We start from the raw sequence: 16,717 nt of genomic DNA, 5'->3' as shown, positions 1-16,717 counted from the left end.
GTTCCGCGGAACCAGGTGTATCGCCTACCTTTGCTGTTAATCGCAGGCTCGACAAAATTGTGGAAAAAAATTAATAAAAATATTCCTCTCTATACTATCTTTTGGTTGTAAAAAGCTTCTGTCCAAATTTGGTAAAAACCCAGGATAATTTATGAATATAATAAATGTTTTAAAAACTATGACTGCAGACTAAATGTAATGTTTACTGGAAGAAAAACTAAGGCCATTTATAAGTAAAATACGGAAAAACAGGATTTTATTTTTACAAAATTTACTTCTGGATATTATTTTATGTTCATAAACAAGCTTCTGTCCAAGTTCGGTAGAAATCTGGGATAGTTTAAGAAAGTTATTAAAATTTCAAAAACTTTAACCACAGAGTGAATATTTGTGGACGCCGACGACGCTGACGATATGAAGGATTGCTATGTCTAGCTTTTTCGACAAAAATCGACGGCTCGACAAAAGGGGAAATACGTCATCCAAGGGCATCAACTCCTATTAAAAGGTTGTTTTTATTTTTATCTCTGGCCATGTTGCAGATCCTTTTCTTCTGATCATATTTACTGCTTGAAATTTTTGTCTACACAAGTTTTGGCATTTTTTTTTATTTTAAAGTTTTTGACTACTAGCATGACTAGTATTTGTTAAATAATATGTAAAAGTAGGGTACAAATCATCACCAAATAACTTTATATCTTCTATATGATGTCGACTAAAATTTCTGGCCATGTTCATATTTTTACAGATCTTGTTCTTTTTAACTTTTATTGTTTGAAACTAGTCTTCATCTACTGTATAGTTACTTAGTTTTGGACTAAATGAAAACATGGGTAAAATCATGAGTGAGGGGAAATAAATCTAATAAGGAGTCAACAATTTGTAGATCTTGTCCTGTTGATTATTTTTGCTATTCAAGTTCTTCTTTATCTATTATAAACAGCTTTCTAGATGAGAAGCAAACACACAAAAGATTGGCAAAAATCAACACTTAGGGGAAATAACTCCAATCCTTATAGTTTACAGCAGGTTTTCATTATCTATTATATTTATAGATCTTGTTGTTGCTGATCATGTTTTGTATTTTATAATTCTCTCCATGTATTCAAGATAATAGACAAATATTAAAAAAAGATAAAGAGTAAATACTGATAGCTCTATGGTCATGTCAAATTTTTATTTGTGGGGGTACTGATTTCATTCTATTTATTTTTTTTATTTTTAGCCATGATGGTAGGGGTGCAATCAACAGTTTTTTTCTATGATGTCACATTTTGAGGGACCATGTATAAGTGACCCTTAGTGGTGGACTGATTAATAAAGATACTTGTATAAAACTAGATATTACTGGAATCAGAATGTTCTCTAGTTTATAATGAAATAAAAAAATGTGAACTTTTAATATATTAAAAACCACCATCCAATGAACATGGGGGAAAAAAAGGTATAATTTTAACATAAAAAACTTGAAACAAGGTCATGTGCACAGCCATGAAGACATGATCCATGCACATTTTTCATAATCAAAACTGTATGAATTTTGTAGGTTTTTACCTGGCCTTTCAAAAAAATCTTGTTTCAGGGTACGGTCTCCTGCTCAGAAAAGAGCTACAGTGGCTGCAAATAAGTTTTCAATTTTCACTGCCAAAAAAACAGGATGTTTACAGTGTTGTCTCCCCTCAAAACATGTATATTTAATATAATTTCTAAAATTATTTCAATCATTCAATCTGTTTTAATTGAAAGCTAATTAACTGATTTTTACAATCAAATACAAAAAACATGATACTTTTTCACCAATTGATTAAATAAACAGGGGTTTCCCTGCATGGTTAAATTTAGTCGGGGAATAACCCCTAGTTTTTTATACGAAACTGTTTATAGCACCCTAGACAGACAGTACCTCTAGACATGTTTGGTTAAATTTAGTTTCAGAGGATAACAACAAACTATGAACATCATTTATGTACCAACAATGTGGTGTTTACTCTTATTGTCTGAATTACTGTATATTCCGTTATGTTCCTTGGTGCCAATTTTAAGTAGCATGAGTTCTCAATTGAATTCCATTGATACATTTTTACATACTTTATTTCATGGTTTTAACCAATTCTGCATACAAGACAATAGAAAAAAGTCTGTAGTGAAACACTTTGATTCAAGGTTCACAAACACCAATGAATTAACTGAAAATTCAGTACCCCACTACTAAAAATCATACTACTGATGTGAAATTTTCTTGAAATATATTCTCATTTGAACTCTGGCTGAGGTTGTTAGTTCTCTTTGGTACTCCAGCCTCAACCACTAATAAATAAATACACCTGTCTCAAGTCAGGAAACTATTTCTTGTTTCTTTTTTTTTATATAGAATAGACTGTTGGTTTATTTGTTAGAATGGTTTTACACATATTTTGGGCCCTTTATAGCTTGCTGTTAGGTGTAAGATAAGGCTCTGTATTGAACGCCTTACTTTGACTTATAATGGTTTACTTTTACAAATTGTGACTTTGATTGAGAGTTGTCTCATAGGCACTCATACCACATATTCTTTCTTATATCTATCTATAAAAGTTACAACTGAAAGGCCCTATATCAAGAAAATAGATATTAAACATTTTTATCATTCTCTCTTTATTTTATCTACATTCAAAATTGCACAACAACTTCAAATGCAAAAATAATTATGTAGTACATAAACTCTTTTGAAAAAAATATATATTTTAACAAATGTAAAGAAAATTCAACAACAGTAATTTTCTTATAATATAAAAGTATAATGTTATGAAAAGTCAAAAAATAAAATAATACTTTCTTTTGACAATAATCTGACCTCTAATAGAAATAAACATACAAGACATATACATAATGTATACTAAATGAAGGTAGCCAATGTATATTAATGCATGGACAATTTTCAACTTGAATTATCTCCCCTACACCACAATTTTTCGACTTGAATTATCTCCCATTTACAACATTGATCTCAATTAAAAATAAAGTTTTGCTAGTGTACTGTAAATCACAATGAACATATATATTGCTGATTAGCTTAGAGTGATGAATTTGTTTTTTTTTTGGCAAGATCAAAGATTTTAAATCCTCAAAATTAAATTAAGATATCATTTGACTATAAAAATAAACCTTCTAAAATGATGCAATAAAAAAAAGTAACAATAGTTTTAAAATCATTGGAAACAAGGCACTTGTTAAAACTGGGAAAAAAAATATACAATCTGCCATAAAAACTTCAAAAACAAAATGAAAATAATTAACAACAAAATAACTGACCCCTTATCAAAGATGTTTTCATTTAAATCATTACATAAGTGCACTGAGTGGTAAGCTATACATAAGTCCCTCAAAATAAACCATATTTTATTTTTTCCCAAACTGCAAACCATTCACAATTTGCTCATGATGAAAAAATATCTCTGATTGATAATTAACTTAAGCTTGTTAATTGTTTCTGTGGTATATAAATTTATAGGCAATACAAATATTTTAAAGATGGTCCAATTGGATATCTTATTTTTCGGTAATTGTTATTTTCAATGGCCTGCCATTGTCTGTCTGTGGGGATGAAATGCCACTGCCTGCCCATGTTAATGACTGGCTACTGCTGGTCTGTTTGAATTTGAGGTTACTAGTGGATTGTGAGAATCTATCTTGGAACCAACATTCTTGAATCTGAAAAATAATTATTATATTGTATATCTTTATTAAATTTTAAATTATGAACCCTTGATTTAATTACTAATTTAGAATTTTAGGTTTCTTGATGAGCAACATTAGTTCTACAGAAATCATGCAGCGAACTGCATTACAGTAAAAAAAGTTGCAATATGTGGTAAATCTGATGTAAAATCTGAAATATAAATGTAACATCTCTTGCATGGAAAGTCAATTTAAAACCTCATTACCCATTTATTAATAAATCTTTCAAGCTGTTTAAAGTTAAAATAATTTTGTACAAATTTAAAATACATAGAACTATCACTTATTTCTATCTTTTTTCGTTCCTTTCATTTGCTTAATACCTGGTTATTGGCCGACATTTAATAATTCATTTCATTATGGTACGGGTCAGAACTACGGATGCCTTTTTGGTTATTTTGTGTAATTAAGTCGAGTTTTTATCAATGCCTTCTCAAAAATTTCACTATAATGATAATTAAGAATCATACCTTGTTAATTTAAACAATTCTTTTTCTTGATTCACTGCTTTGTCTGTAGTTGGTGATTTATACGATCTTGTATCATATACTTTTCTTCCTTTTCTGTAAAAAGCAACAATAATATATTTTCATGTGTATAGCTCCGGGAATTTAGTTTCTAAGATACAAATTAATTCATTTTGACTATCAACCTCCTTCAATGTACATTCTAAAATAAACATGTAAATATTTGTTTTACACCACATGTTCAATGTTACACTGAAATTAATTGTCTAAAATCTGTAGAATTGTTGAAAATGTTTTCAGTGTATGATTTAAACTCTTTAATATTCAGCTATTAGTAGAATTTGACTACATTTTGATTTTGATAGTGTGAGTAAAACAAATACATTTTATACTTCCTCATTTCCATTCTCAATTTTACATTTTATACTTTCAATTCAGAAATTCATCTATGTATTTAGTACACCGTATTGCGAATTCTAATGCAACAACCTTTGTAACGTTCATTTTGATTGGATAACGTCACTTATTTACAAGGCATCAATTGACAATTGATGCTATGGAACGTACGCGCAAGCGCAGACGGCATATGACAGATTTTAAATACATGTTTTAACAGTGTTTTCTGTCAGTTTCATTAGAATGGAGATAATGCGTCGTCAGTAAACTTAATTTGCGACTATCAAATCCCCAATTGATGCCGTCGGAGCTTAAAATACAATACAGTTACCTAATTTTAAGACTGCAGATATTCTAAGAAGGAAAATTACTCTTGAACTTGCAAAAATGTAAGACTTCCTAATAGCTAATGTGATATTGTCTTATTTTCGAAATTTATAAAAACATTGCAATATTTTCTGAATAGTTCAGGGAAATTGTGCTCTACTGGAATTAGGTTTGTTGAATGTTGGTTATATGGGATGCTTGTTATATTATACTTACTCTTGGACATATTGGGGTCTTGCTGGTTTGCCAAAGGTTGATCTGTATTCTGATGCCCCTTGTTCTTTTTCCTGTTCGTTTAACATGGCTTTATGTTGTGCTCTCAGTTTATCTTGTTTAAATTGCCATTTGTTGATATCGTCATGCCATTTTTTCTCATATTCATATCCTAGGATCTTTGACATAGATGGTTTGCCATTTCCATTTGTATCACCCTCAGGTCTGTAAATAAAATTTTTTTTTTTTTTAATTTTATAAGACAATGAGATGTGGTATGGTTTCCAATATGACAACTATCCAGCAGAGATCTAATGAAACAGATTTAAGCATCTATATATTTTAATTCATGTTAGGGTAGCATTGTTTCTGAAGATTCTAAGTCATTTTGAAAATGAAAACAAACAGAAAAGTTTTGAAACACGACATCAATTCACGATAACATATTTTACATATTTTACAAAAATTGCTGACAGAGAGACAGCCAAAGTTAAAACTATAGGGTTTCTGAATCATTCATCCCATATTAAGGTGGTACCCAACACTTTCACTAAAATTAATTTGGCTCGTTTAATTTTCATAAAATGTTGTCAAATTATTTACTTTGACCCCTTAACAAACATAAAAATTTCAAAAAATTTGAACCAACTGTTTTGTCAGAAAAAATACACTGGTTATATAGCAGTTTGACAAACACCAAATTTGATCATTGAGAAGCTTAATATTCCTTTTACAACACAACATAATTAAAACGTTTAGCTGACTTTACAGAGTTATCTCCCTGTAGTGTTAGGTACCACCTTAAACATTGTAAAATATATATTTTCAGAATTTGTAACAGAGATATAATAAAAAATATCAGCTACTTGACACAAAATATATATCTTTCTCTTGCAAACAAAATTTTATATTGATAATCAAAAATCTATGATATTTTATTCCAATATCAATATATGAAAAAATCTGAGACAAGCTGTAGGTACTTTTTTGAATAAAAAATTAGAAATGCTGTTTTTGTTACATTTCCAGTCTGGTTCTGACAAATAATGCTAAAACAGCAAATCAGTTGTTGCAAAGGAGAAAATCTGTTAAAAAGAAATGCTTTACAATATAAAACACTTTCTGTAATAAAATTTTCAGAATGAAACCAAGTTTAGACAATGTGGAAGACACTGAACTCTAATTTCTGTATATATTTCAAAAAGGTTTTAGTAATAATGAATATCCAAAAAAAAAATCTAAATTTATGCTTACAATGGTAAATATTTAAGATGAGGTCGTTCCAGTTCTAACTGGGACTGTTTAGCTATTGTTGATGGTTTAGTCCTTTCTTGTGGTCTTGGCTTTGTCTTCAATGGCTTAGCACTACGAACACCAAAACCCGGTTTTTTAACTTCTGGTAATTTAACTGTCTTATCTGTAACTGTATCTCCATCCCTCTCAAATGCTGATAACCTGTCAAAGGAGAAGGGTTGCCTTCTTGGTCTCTCATAGCAGTCTGTTTCAGGTTTCCATTCCTCATGAACCATATATTCAGGAACCATGTATTGATATTCAATGTCATGATTGATTCTACAAAAGAAAAGAAAAAATAACAAACAGGAAACTAACTAAAGTTACTAAACACAAGGAAATTTGTAGCTCTATATGCTTTGGTGTTTTGTGGACTTGAATTTTGTCTGTTTGATGCTATTCGTTTTTGCCATGACGTTGTCAGTTTCTTTTCATCTTAAAAGTTTTGAATGCCCTATGGTATCAATTGACTTTTTCATGTTTTTTGGTAACATCAAAATCAATCCAACATCCTTTCTAAATGACATGCATCGTTAAAGAACTTGTTCATGTACGTTTGCTACCAAAGACAGTTTAATTTTTTTTTTAAATCTCTTACTGTTCAGTCCTTTTCAATTCAGCATCCTCCAGGGCATTATCCTCAAGATAAAACCAATCAGGCCTGGGATAACCTTTTGGTGCCCTTTCACGCATGTTTGGATTTTCTTTGAACTGTAACAGATCTACAATTCACAAAAACAATCAAATTAGACATTACTCATCAAAACACTCAACTTTTTATTAACATGATTAATCATCATATAATTTATTAAAAAGAAAGTAATGATATAAACAAATTTTATGTCATAAATTTATATTCTGTGGTTATCTTATACATGTAATAAAGAAAGACAGACAACATCATGGAAAGAAGAAGATGAACAGACAACATTTAACCCAAAACTTAGATTAAATTAATATAAATTGTTCACCTAATATGGCTACACTTTTAATTTAAATATCTAGCATAAATCAAAAGACAACCGTATAATTATAGGTCTATATATATATTAGAATAGAAATATTATAACAAGATTGTCTTACTTTGTCGACCACCTTGTTTGGCCAGTCTGATATATTTAGAATCTGTTTCACGGAACAATGGTTTAATTGGATCATCCTGGTATTGTCCCTCTATTTCAGCATTCAGTCCTGGGATTTGTGAGGTTGCTGGTAATGGCACAGGCTCTGATGGTACCTTTGGTTTAGCAGGGGCATGGTAGAACCAACCTTAAAAGACACGAATTACAGTTGTTTTCAAAAAGAGTTTAAACATTAGACCGTTGGTTTTCCCGTTTGAATGGTCTTATACTGGTAATTTTGGGGCCCTTTATAGCTTGTTGTTCGGTGTGAGCCAAGGCTCCGTGCTGAAGGCCGTACATTGACCTATAATGGCTTACTTTTTATAAATTGTTATTTGGATGGAGAGTTGTCTCATTGGCACTCACACCACATCTTCCTATATATCTACTAAGGGGGTAGACCTTGGTTCAAGGAGATAATTCTTTAGTTAAGCGTTTGTAAAAGTCAAGTTCATCAATGTATTTTAAGCATTTACCTGAAACAGATTGAAAATAATCTATGTAACCTAGAAGCTTAGAATATATTTTTGAAAATGGTTGACAAAAACGTACTGATGATTTTAAGAGTTATTTCCCTTAACCTAGGTCTACATGTACCTCCTTAAGTACATTGACATACAAAAAAATGAAAAATGTACTGTGGATTCATTTCTATTCTGGGAATATCAATTGTCGAGGATTTCGTGGGTATATGTTTTCCACGAATTCAAGTGTTCAACGTAATACAAATGTTCTATAGATGTGTATTCATACTATTGCAAAACCATGAAATTAAATAATCACAAAAAAATGCAATGTTTACTGAATCCACAAAAATTAATACCCACTAAAAAAATGAATCCATAGTAACAGCACAAAAAAATCAGCCATGTAAAACAGGATGTTATTATACTGATAACAGTAAGAAATTCAATGTACTAATGAATACAACACCATTTACTTATTTCCCAAACAGTTGCACTTTTAATGCATTGCCATATATCCAGTCTTCATGACGAGTGGCAGCCCAGGCTGGTAAAATTGCTCTCAGGCCTGTAAAAATCAGACCTACAGGCCAACAGAATCTAATTAAAAAAAAATTTTAATTGAGTTGCGGGCCTGTAGATTTAACATGCGCAGTTCAGCGGGAAGACTGAATATCTGTTCTAGTGAAGGCAGCTGTCATATTGTACATTTGTATATCATACATTTTCTTGCAAATTTGTAAATCTGATTCCCAAAATGAAATTTCAGAAAAAAACAAAAAATAATATTACTTCATAATAATGTAGAAGAAGAAAGACAGGTTGGCAAGTTTGGACAACTTTTCCCCCATTCTTTATCAAGTTGTCAATGCATACTATAATGTTACAGTACCAAAATTGCACCTATTGAACAACATACAATGTAGCTGTGTAAATCTTACAAGTTTTCATTGAGACTAAACATTTGGTATTTTTATAATTTGACTTTATACAGTCTTTCAACATAGCGGAATATATTTATATGGGTCTCAGTTTAACTGTTCTTTTTCTATCATCTTCATATGAATTTGTAATCTAATATTAATCCAACTCATATTTAAACCTCCTTTGTAGAGGAACCATATTTTCTCAGGACATGGTTCTTTGATGAGACTTCAATGTGTCAGAATAATCATCATATGCAATGTACATGGAAGAAGTGTCAGAAGCCTCGCAGTTACAGATTTGTTCTAATGAAAAAAAATCATAAAAAAACATCGAAATAATTCCAATGACTTTGTAATGTAATCATTTCCAATGACTCTTCATAACTCCATATCTGATAGACAGATCCATTTATAGGCTCAATTAATCTACTTACCACATTCGTTTATGTTTTTATTCGTGGCCATAATTCCATGTATTGACCCAAAAAGAACAACAAACAGACCGGAAGTGTACGTATTCACTTAGCAACGACCTTCTAAAGCTAGAAGTTTAAACGAAGTATATTGGCTTATTAAAGAACCACTTTGAAAACTTTAATTGAAGAGCAAATGAAAACTTGCATTTACTTGATAAAAAAAATATATTAAAGTACGAACAAACTGGTCTCAAAATTAAAAAAAAATAAGATTCGTAAATGTCGCACTTCCTTTGTAAAGGTCACGTGATCGTCCAATGTGGTTTCTCTTTCACTTTAGCAGGCAAAAACTAATTGCCCTAATTACAGTGTTGACACTGCACTTTACTGATTGTTTTGATACTGAAACATGTGGAATGTCTTGTCAACAGCCTTCCACAGCCGTAGTTGTATACGATGAGAGCAAATTGTCACCATTGGTTAAAACGTCCAGGACTTTCAATTTTGCCAATATAGAACTTGTGATAAAACAAGACTGGGGAAATTTAGGAGTTGCAGCAGTTGTATGGGATGCTGTAAGCTATTCACATGATAAACGATTATATATATTTTTGATTTGTCAGACAGAATAATGCATTTATTATGAAATAGGTGTTATCTATGATGATCAGTCAAGGATATAACACTTAGTATAGAGAAAAATAACATACATGTTAATGTCGACTAATTAAATAAAAATGAAAGAACTTTGGTCCCATTCAGCAATGTTTAGGGTTTTGTGTCAATGCTTCCTACTATTTGTCCCCATTCAAATTCATTGATCGTCCCAAAAATGGAGGGGTTCCAACCCCCAGAACCCTCCCCCTGGATCCGCCACTGCTAATATAGAAGATGAAGGTCTTAAACATGTTATAGACATATATGTAATTTGCTAATTAAGCTCTATTATAATTTATTCTAAATCTGTCTCTGAATAATTAACATGTTAAACCTTCCCCCTTTTTAATTATGACAATTTTTTCTCTCTGACGTAGGATATAAAATTCAACTTTAAAATATTTGACCCTGCTTTTTCAAACAGTATATATGGAACAATGAAGTATCAGAAACATTTTAATATACAAGGTTGTTATTTTCTAATTAAAAAGTTTCAATTCAAAAGAACTTAATCCAAAATTGAGGTGTCATAATTTTGAGTTTAATCAAGTTGCCTAATTGAATGAATATTAATATGATAACCCAAGCCAATTAACACAGTACACAAGGGGAACTTATAATTATTTCAATCTGACAGTACAAATATCATTTTAATGAATATTTATTGAAAGTGTTGCAATTAATCATAAACTTTTCTTATATTTTAAAAACATAAAACAATAAATATCCAGCCATGAAAATCTGACTTATGAAACACTGACTGTTTAAAACTTTACACATTATTAGGATTAAGAATCTCTACTGATAAAATATTTACATTTAAAAACAGTTTTTTCACTGGTTAATATAATTCTAAATAGATATATTAGACAACAAAAAATATTTTCTGTGAAAAAAGCAAGCTTTACCATGTTTACTAACAATTTTCAAAAATAATAGTTTTAAATGAAACTGAATCAAAGCGTTATCAATAGTTCTTAGCCAGTTCGAAAAACACGTCAGTCATGTCAGTGTCTGAAAGAAAGAAAAAATAATCACTAAAGACTTTAAAGAGCCTGTTTTGCTTACCTAGGTTAAATAGATCTATGTGCATCTTCAACAATTGACACTCTTCAACATTTACAAATTTCCTCTTACATGTAGATTAACAGAGGTCAGAGTGGTCTTTGAAACTGATAAGGTGTGGCCTTAAATGTGGTCCAACTAGAGTCTTTCAGGGTGGTTCAATTTGATGTTCACACAATGACATATGTCAGTTGTTGTTCACAATACCTGAACATGCTGAATAAGTAGAAATGTTTTAAATTGATGAAAATTGTTTGACATGTCCTGAATGATACTCCATGTTTTATTAGGTAGTTTTGCAGATTATTAATTTGGTTCATCTTTTCTTAGGTCCCAGTTGTCCTAATATTAAGGTGTATTATTTTGAAAGGCACACTTGAGCTTGTGTTTTGAAGCCAATAATTTGCAATACATACATGTGTCTACTTTAAAATTAAATTTTAATAGAGTTGAATTGGACTACTTAGGATTAGCATGTTTTTGGGACAAATGAATCCATAACTATTTTGACTGATTGTATTTACTTTTATAGATTTAGCTGTTCAAAAAAATATCAGTAAAATAAAAATTCAATGATTAGCTATTTTTTGTTTCTTTTCATTTATGAAATACAGTTGTGTAAAATTGTTCGTATCATGGCCAAACCCAATATAAACATGATAAAAGCTGTTAACAGTCACCCTACCAATTTATTGGAAAGCTACATACTTTTACTCCAGCTTACGTGGCGAATCAATGTAAAATAACATATTTTCCCCCATTATTCTGTACATAAATTAGGTCAGTAGTTTACTTTTGTAATTTCAGGGCCTTAGCTCATTGTTGAAAGTCATACAGCATATACAGTGACTTAAAGTTGTTAATTTCTCTTTCATTTGGTCTTTTGTGGAGAGTTGTCTCATTGGCAATCAAGTATATGTCTTTCAATCTATCCATGTACTATAAATGTATCTTGTAAAATATTGGAACATTGAAAAAATCTAAGAAAAGAGTTGAACATGGCTTTAATTTCATTTGCAGGCAATTGTTCTTTGTGAGTTCATAGAAAAGTATAAAGAAGAATTCAAAAACAAAGAAGTTATAGAACTTGGAGCAGGATCAGGGATTGTTGGCATTGTAGCAGCATTAATAGGTAAGAGTTCATACATTTAACTAGAGGCATTTAGGGGTGGGCTGGGGGGCAGTGGTTTAGTTTCTTTGTTGAATAAATGAGATGAAATACTGAACTCTATTAAAAGATTATAAGCTAACCTGCGAAAAGCTGTTTAAGGAATTTTTTTATATCCCAAAACCTGCTAAGTTTAAGGATTGTATTATAAAAAATAAAAATTACTTGTACAAATAAATTTTGTCAGAAAATAAGGGGAGATTATTCAAACCTTATAAGAAAATCATGAAAATATTGAATACAACACTTTACTTGTATATAAAGTATATTATTATTTACTTCTTCAAGTAAATAATAATAACTTGTACAAGTAGTTCTTCTGACTGACTTAAAGGGATAATTCGTGATTTTTCACTTTTCATCTTATTATGTTCATAATACCATAAAAAACATATTCACCAAGTTTTATTTCGATATGAAAAGTAATAAAGGAGAAAATTGGGAATTATTAATTTTATTTTATCAAACTTCCTGACTTATGTGACGTAGTTTAAGTCTTTGAGCATGCCGGGAGTGAAATTAATCTCATTTAAGTCTTGTTCGTTAACCATCTAATAACGTTATTTAAAGCGCATCGACGACTTTTGGTGTAGCTATTAACCAACGAAAAGTAAGTGATAGCCATGCAACTTTTTAAATTAGATTGTAGGATTCATGTGTGGATTTTTTATACGAATTCTAGTAATTAAAGTAAATAATACAATAGAACATTTTTATGATTTTTTTTTCTTCAAATACTTTAAACAAACATATGAAACTGACACGATCGATAGTGTATTAAAAAATACATGTTTGTATTCTGAACTTTTTGCTTCATTCCAGAAAACATTTTCACTTGCTTGTACTGTGGAAATTAAATGTGTATTAATTTGTGACACTTAGTGAATGTTGAATGCGTAGTTAAACTCAAGGTAATTAAAAGTTTAGCATTATGTAATTCTAATCTTTTGATCTTCATTCAGTGACACCTAGGCGTCACGGTTCAGCATTTCAGGTGTGAACAACATTTCGTATGAATGATATACGGGAGTCAGTTATAGTTATAGACACAGAAATGTAAGAAAAAGAATTAAAATGACTTTACGGGAGAAATAAGGTCGCACAATAACTGGATAGCTGTTGTATATTTTTATATATTTTGCATAAGCTCACTTTTAAATGAATTATGACTTCTGATTAGTTTTGTAACGATAAAATACTGAATTATTTTAATTGAATAAATTTATAAATAAAAATAGCCTTCTAAACACGAGTGTATGAACTAAAAATTGTACCTTTTTAAATTAAAATCGCCAACCTTTAATATTTCAAACAGATTGCAATTATATAATTTAGTCCATCCAAAGCGATCTTTATTTACCTATTTAGGAATTAATGTTCTCATCAAAATATTTTAAATCTCACAACGCATGCATGAATACTTCAGCTATTTGAAAAAAAGATGTTTTAAAAAATTGACAGGAAATTTAAGGATCCTCTTGGAATGGAATCGAAAAATTATGAATAGAAATTCTTTTCAAGTGTGAAAAACGTCAAGCAAATTTATTCATAATCGGGAGCGTCCTTATATTAAAATAGTCTTCTTCTCACAACGAAAAACTTTAGCTATTTGACCAACGATGTTTTAAAAAAAGACAACGAATTTAATGTTATCTTAATTTCCCTATTTTTGAATGTAATTATAAGTCTGTTCAACTGGCAAGAATACCCCTAAAGCGGACAAGCAGTTTATTCTTTAAATTGCTGTCATTGAATATCAAGAAAGAAAATAAATCCCGAAATCAATTTGAAACTTTAATACTCAAAAGTTTTCCTAGAAAATATTCACATCCCTTGGGGTTTATTAGTGTACGCCCAGTTGCATATGTTTTACATGAATGTCGGAACAATTGTGATGATGTCGAATTTCTTCCTTTATTGGAGAACGATCTAATTGATATATAAATTTGTGATTTTACTATGTTCATAACTTCGATGAACCGAAGCAAGTTATTATATCGACCTGTATTTAAATCAAATTGGTCCTCCTCTTCTTCTTTTTTTTCTTTTGGTATACAATAGTCTATCGAATTCGATGATTACATACTGTTGGCATACGTGGACTAGTCTATTTACAAAACTGTTACCCCAATTTACACAAAATGTATGTTTCTTTCTTATGTTCAATGTATACATGTATATATTTTAAATTGCGATATAGCTCCGTAACTTTCTATCCAGGCGTAGAAATGAATCGTCGACAAGTGCGTACATTTTTTTTAAATCAATATTTCTGGTATGTTCCAATCTGTCCTTTACTATTGACAACGAGTATATATTACATTTTCCCAAATTAAACCTTGGAAAAAAATTGTCAATAGATTATTATTTTATCAAATCTTTTTTTTTTTTTTTGGTATTATTTATTACTTTTATTTTTATAAATAATATTCTTTACACCAGTAATGTTATTTATAAACAAGCGTATGAGTTTAGTAATGACTAGTATATTATATCACTTTCGGACACGCAAGACAGAGATGTATATTATACACCTGATAGTTCAAAATGGAGAGTTATAAGTTATCGGCCGTGTACACTGATCAATACCTACAGAAGTGAAACGATGCATGAACTTGCAAGCCCGACAGGAAATCGCTTGAATACCTGGACGTGTCACCTCACACCCCTCACAATACCTTTGTGAGTAATACCTTTAGTCATGCTGGTGATCAGATGAGGGAAGATCCGAATTTATTTGAATAAAATTTATTACTTTAAAGAATTATAAACGAATTAGATTTACGAAAACAGTTTTCACGGAACACATATTTATGATTTAAACTTTGACTTTTTAACTAATTCCAATATTAACAGTTTAAAAATAACAGACTATGGTTATTTAAAAAAAATAAGAACATTTTCCATATCAAGTTAGTTTGTCAGATAAAACAACCGTACGATTGACAAGATATCGACACGCAATTACGACTACATTGGTTACTGTAGTTTTGGTCCTTTGTGGTTTATAGACATATCGTGATTTTTAATCGGGGAAGACGACAAAATGGCGGTACGCAGAGAATTGATACTCTAAATTTAAAATCGATGGTGGTCTCTTATCTAGCGGAATAAAACTTTAATATCTATATATTTGAGCATTTCTATATAGAATGGACATAATATCAATTTTTGATTTTTTTGCGAAGTTTCCCTTTAAGGATGTACTTAGGTGAAATTTAAAAAATCAAGAAATTGAAATTGATACTACATGTTGAATGAGCATCAGCTATGGAACAAAATAAGCTAAAAATATTGATAGTCATGGAGCTCCTTTTCGAGTTATTTGAGTTTTAAAAATTGGCGGGAAAAGGCTGACTCAGACTCAGACTTTTACCTTACATTTGCATTGGTATTATTTGGGTCTCAAATCGAAAGAACAAACATTAAGAATCTGCTTTAATTTTGGAAAATGGCCTTTTATGAGTTATTGAAGTCATTTATGAAAAGAAAAATGGGTGTTATGGGGCAAAATATCTAACCCTGTATTGATGGAAAAAACCCAAGGAGTCCGAACATCTGATACCAATTTCCAAAACCTCACCTAAGTACATCCTTAAGCCATTTAAATTGTGATATGAATGCTTATGAAATAAATATATTATATCCACCGTCCACCTGTAACCAAAGGTAAACATGGTAAAGGTGTAAACAATACATGTGCGGATCCCTTTAACTCCTTACAGACCCACAACACTTTTGACTTCATTGTTAAATACTTGATGAATCTAAAAAGTCTAGATATAAAAAAGAAGATGTGGTATGATTGCTAATGAGGCAACTCTCCACAAGAGACCAAATGACACAAAAAATTTAAATTTGTTCTTTTCAAGTTTTGTCAGCATGGTCAGTGGAGCATTTGTCTGCAAAGTAATTGTTCAATAACTATAATCATGACAATGTAAATAATACAAAACGCTTTTAATTTCAGGAGCCAATGTTGTGATCACAGACAGGGAGCAAGTCTATCCCTATCTAAAACGTGTTTTAAAGGATAATCTGAAAGACAAAGACAATGTTAAATATTCAGTGAAAATCTTAGACTGGACGAGAGACCTTCATAAATTTCCTCAGAAGTACGATATAATTCTAGGTGCTGATGTCATTTATGTGGAGGAAGTGTTTGATGCTTTGTTAGCTACACTACAACATCTCAGCCATGACGAGACAAAAATATATTTGTCTTGTAAATTACGATATGATCGTGACACAAGATTTTTAGACATGGTTCAGAAACACTTTACATTACAAGAAGTTTTGCATGACAAGGATAAAGATATTAAAATTTTCTTATGTAAAAAAATAAAAATATTGAGCTAAATGTCATAAATGTGTTATATATAGCATGTATAGATATAAGAAGATGTTGTATGAGTGATGAGTGTCAATGAGACAACTCTCCAAGTCACAATTTATAAAAGTAAACTATTATAGGTCAAATTTTGGTC

At 30.5% G+C, this 16,717-nt stretch overlaps 2 protein-coding genes across 3 annotated transcripts; one reads left to right on the top strand and one right to left on the bottom strand.

Moving 5' to 3' along the window:
• Positions 1-2,610: 2,610 nt before the first annotated feature.
• LOC143058735 (uncharacterized protein C7orf57 homolog) lies at positions 2,611-11,204 on the bottom strand. 2 transcript variants are annotated; one of them, XM_076232184.1, is made up of 7 exons: positions 11,066-11,204; positions 7,497-7,682; positions 7,012-7,135; positions 6,375-6,692; positions 5,124-5,345; positions 4,188-4,280; positions 2,611-3,690 (listed from the first exon to the last, which is right to left on the bottom strand). In XM_076232184.1, exons 1-7 carry the CDS (start codon positions 11,088-11,090, stop codon positions 3,606-3,608), a joined length of 1,053 nt encoding a protein of 350 aa, XP_076088299.1. In that variant the 5' UTR covers positions 11,091-11,204; the 3' UTR covers positions 2,611-3,605. The 2 variants fall into 2 exon arrangements, with proteins under 2 accessions (XP_076088299.1, XP_076088298.1); XM_076232183.1 differs by lacking the exon at positions 11,066-11,204 and adding an exon at positions 9,359-9,475.
• Positions 9,626-16,593, top strand: LOC143058736 (protein N-lysine methyltransferase METTL21A-like). Its single transcript, XM_076232185.1, has 3 exons — positions 9,626-9,915; positions 12,083-12,194; positions 16,201-16,593. Exons 1-3 carry the CDS (start codon positions 9,658-9,660, stop codon positions 16,587-16,589), a joined length of 759 nt encoding a protein of 252 aa, XP_076088300.1. The 5' UTR covers positions 9,626-9,657; the 3' UTR covers positions 16,590-16,593.
• Positions 16,594-16,717: the final 124 nt, after the last annotated feature.

This window comes from Mytilus galloprovincialis, chromosome 14 (genome assembly GCF_965363235.1).
Source record: "Mytilus galloprovincialis chromosome 14, xbMytGall1.hap1.1, whole genome shotgun sequence".
NCBI lineage: Eukaryota > Metazoa > Mollusca > Bivalvia > Mytilida > Mytilidae > Mytilus > Mytilus galloprovincialis.
The sequence above is the reverse complement of the archived record's forward strand: the minus strand, read 5'-3'. Positions and strand labels throughout refer to the sequence as shown.

Excerpts from the sequence above, each read along its gene's own strand:
- LOC143058735 (XM_076232183.1), bottom strand. The coding sequence starts at position 9,389 with ATGGCCACGAATAAAAACATAAACGAATGTG. Across the intron at positions 7,683-9,358 it reads TAAAAACATAAACGAATGTG|GTTGGTTCTACCATGCCCCT; the intron begins GTAAGTAGATTA and ends GTGTCTTTTAAG. Across the intron at positions 4,281-5,123 it reads AGACCCCAATATGTCCAAGA|AAAAGGAAGAAAAGTATATG; the intron begins GTAAGTATAATA and ends TGCTTTTTACAG.
- LOC143058736 (XM_076232185.1), top strand. The coding sequence starts at position 9,658 with ATGTGGTTTCTCTTTCACTTTAGCAGGCAAAAACTAATTGCCCTAATT. Across the intron at positions 9,916-12,082 it reads CAGCAGTTGTATGGGATGCT|GCAATTGTTCTTTGTGAGTT; the intron begins GTAAGCTATTCA and ends TTTCATTTGCAG. Across the intron at positions 12,195-16,200 it reads CATTGTAGCAGCATTAATAG|GAGCCAATGTTGTGATCACA; the intron begins GTAAGAGTTCAT and ends TTTTAATTTCAG.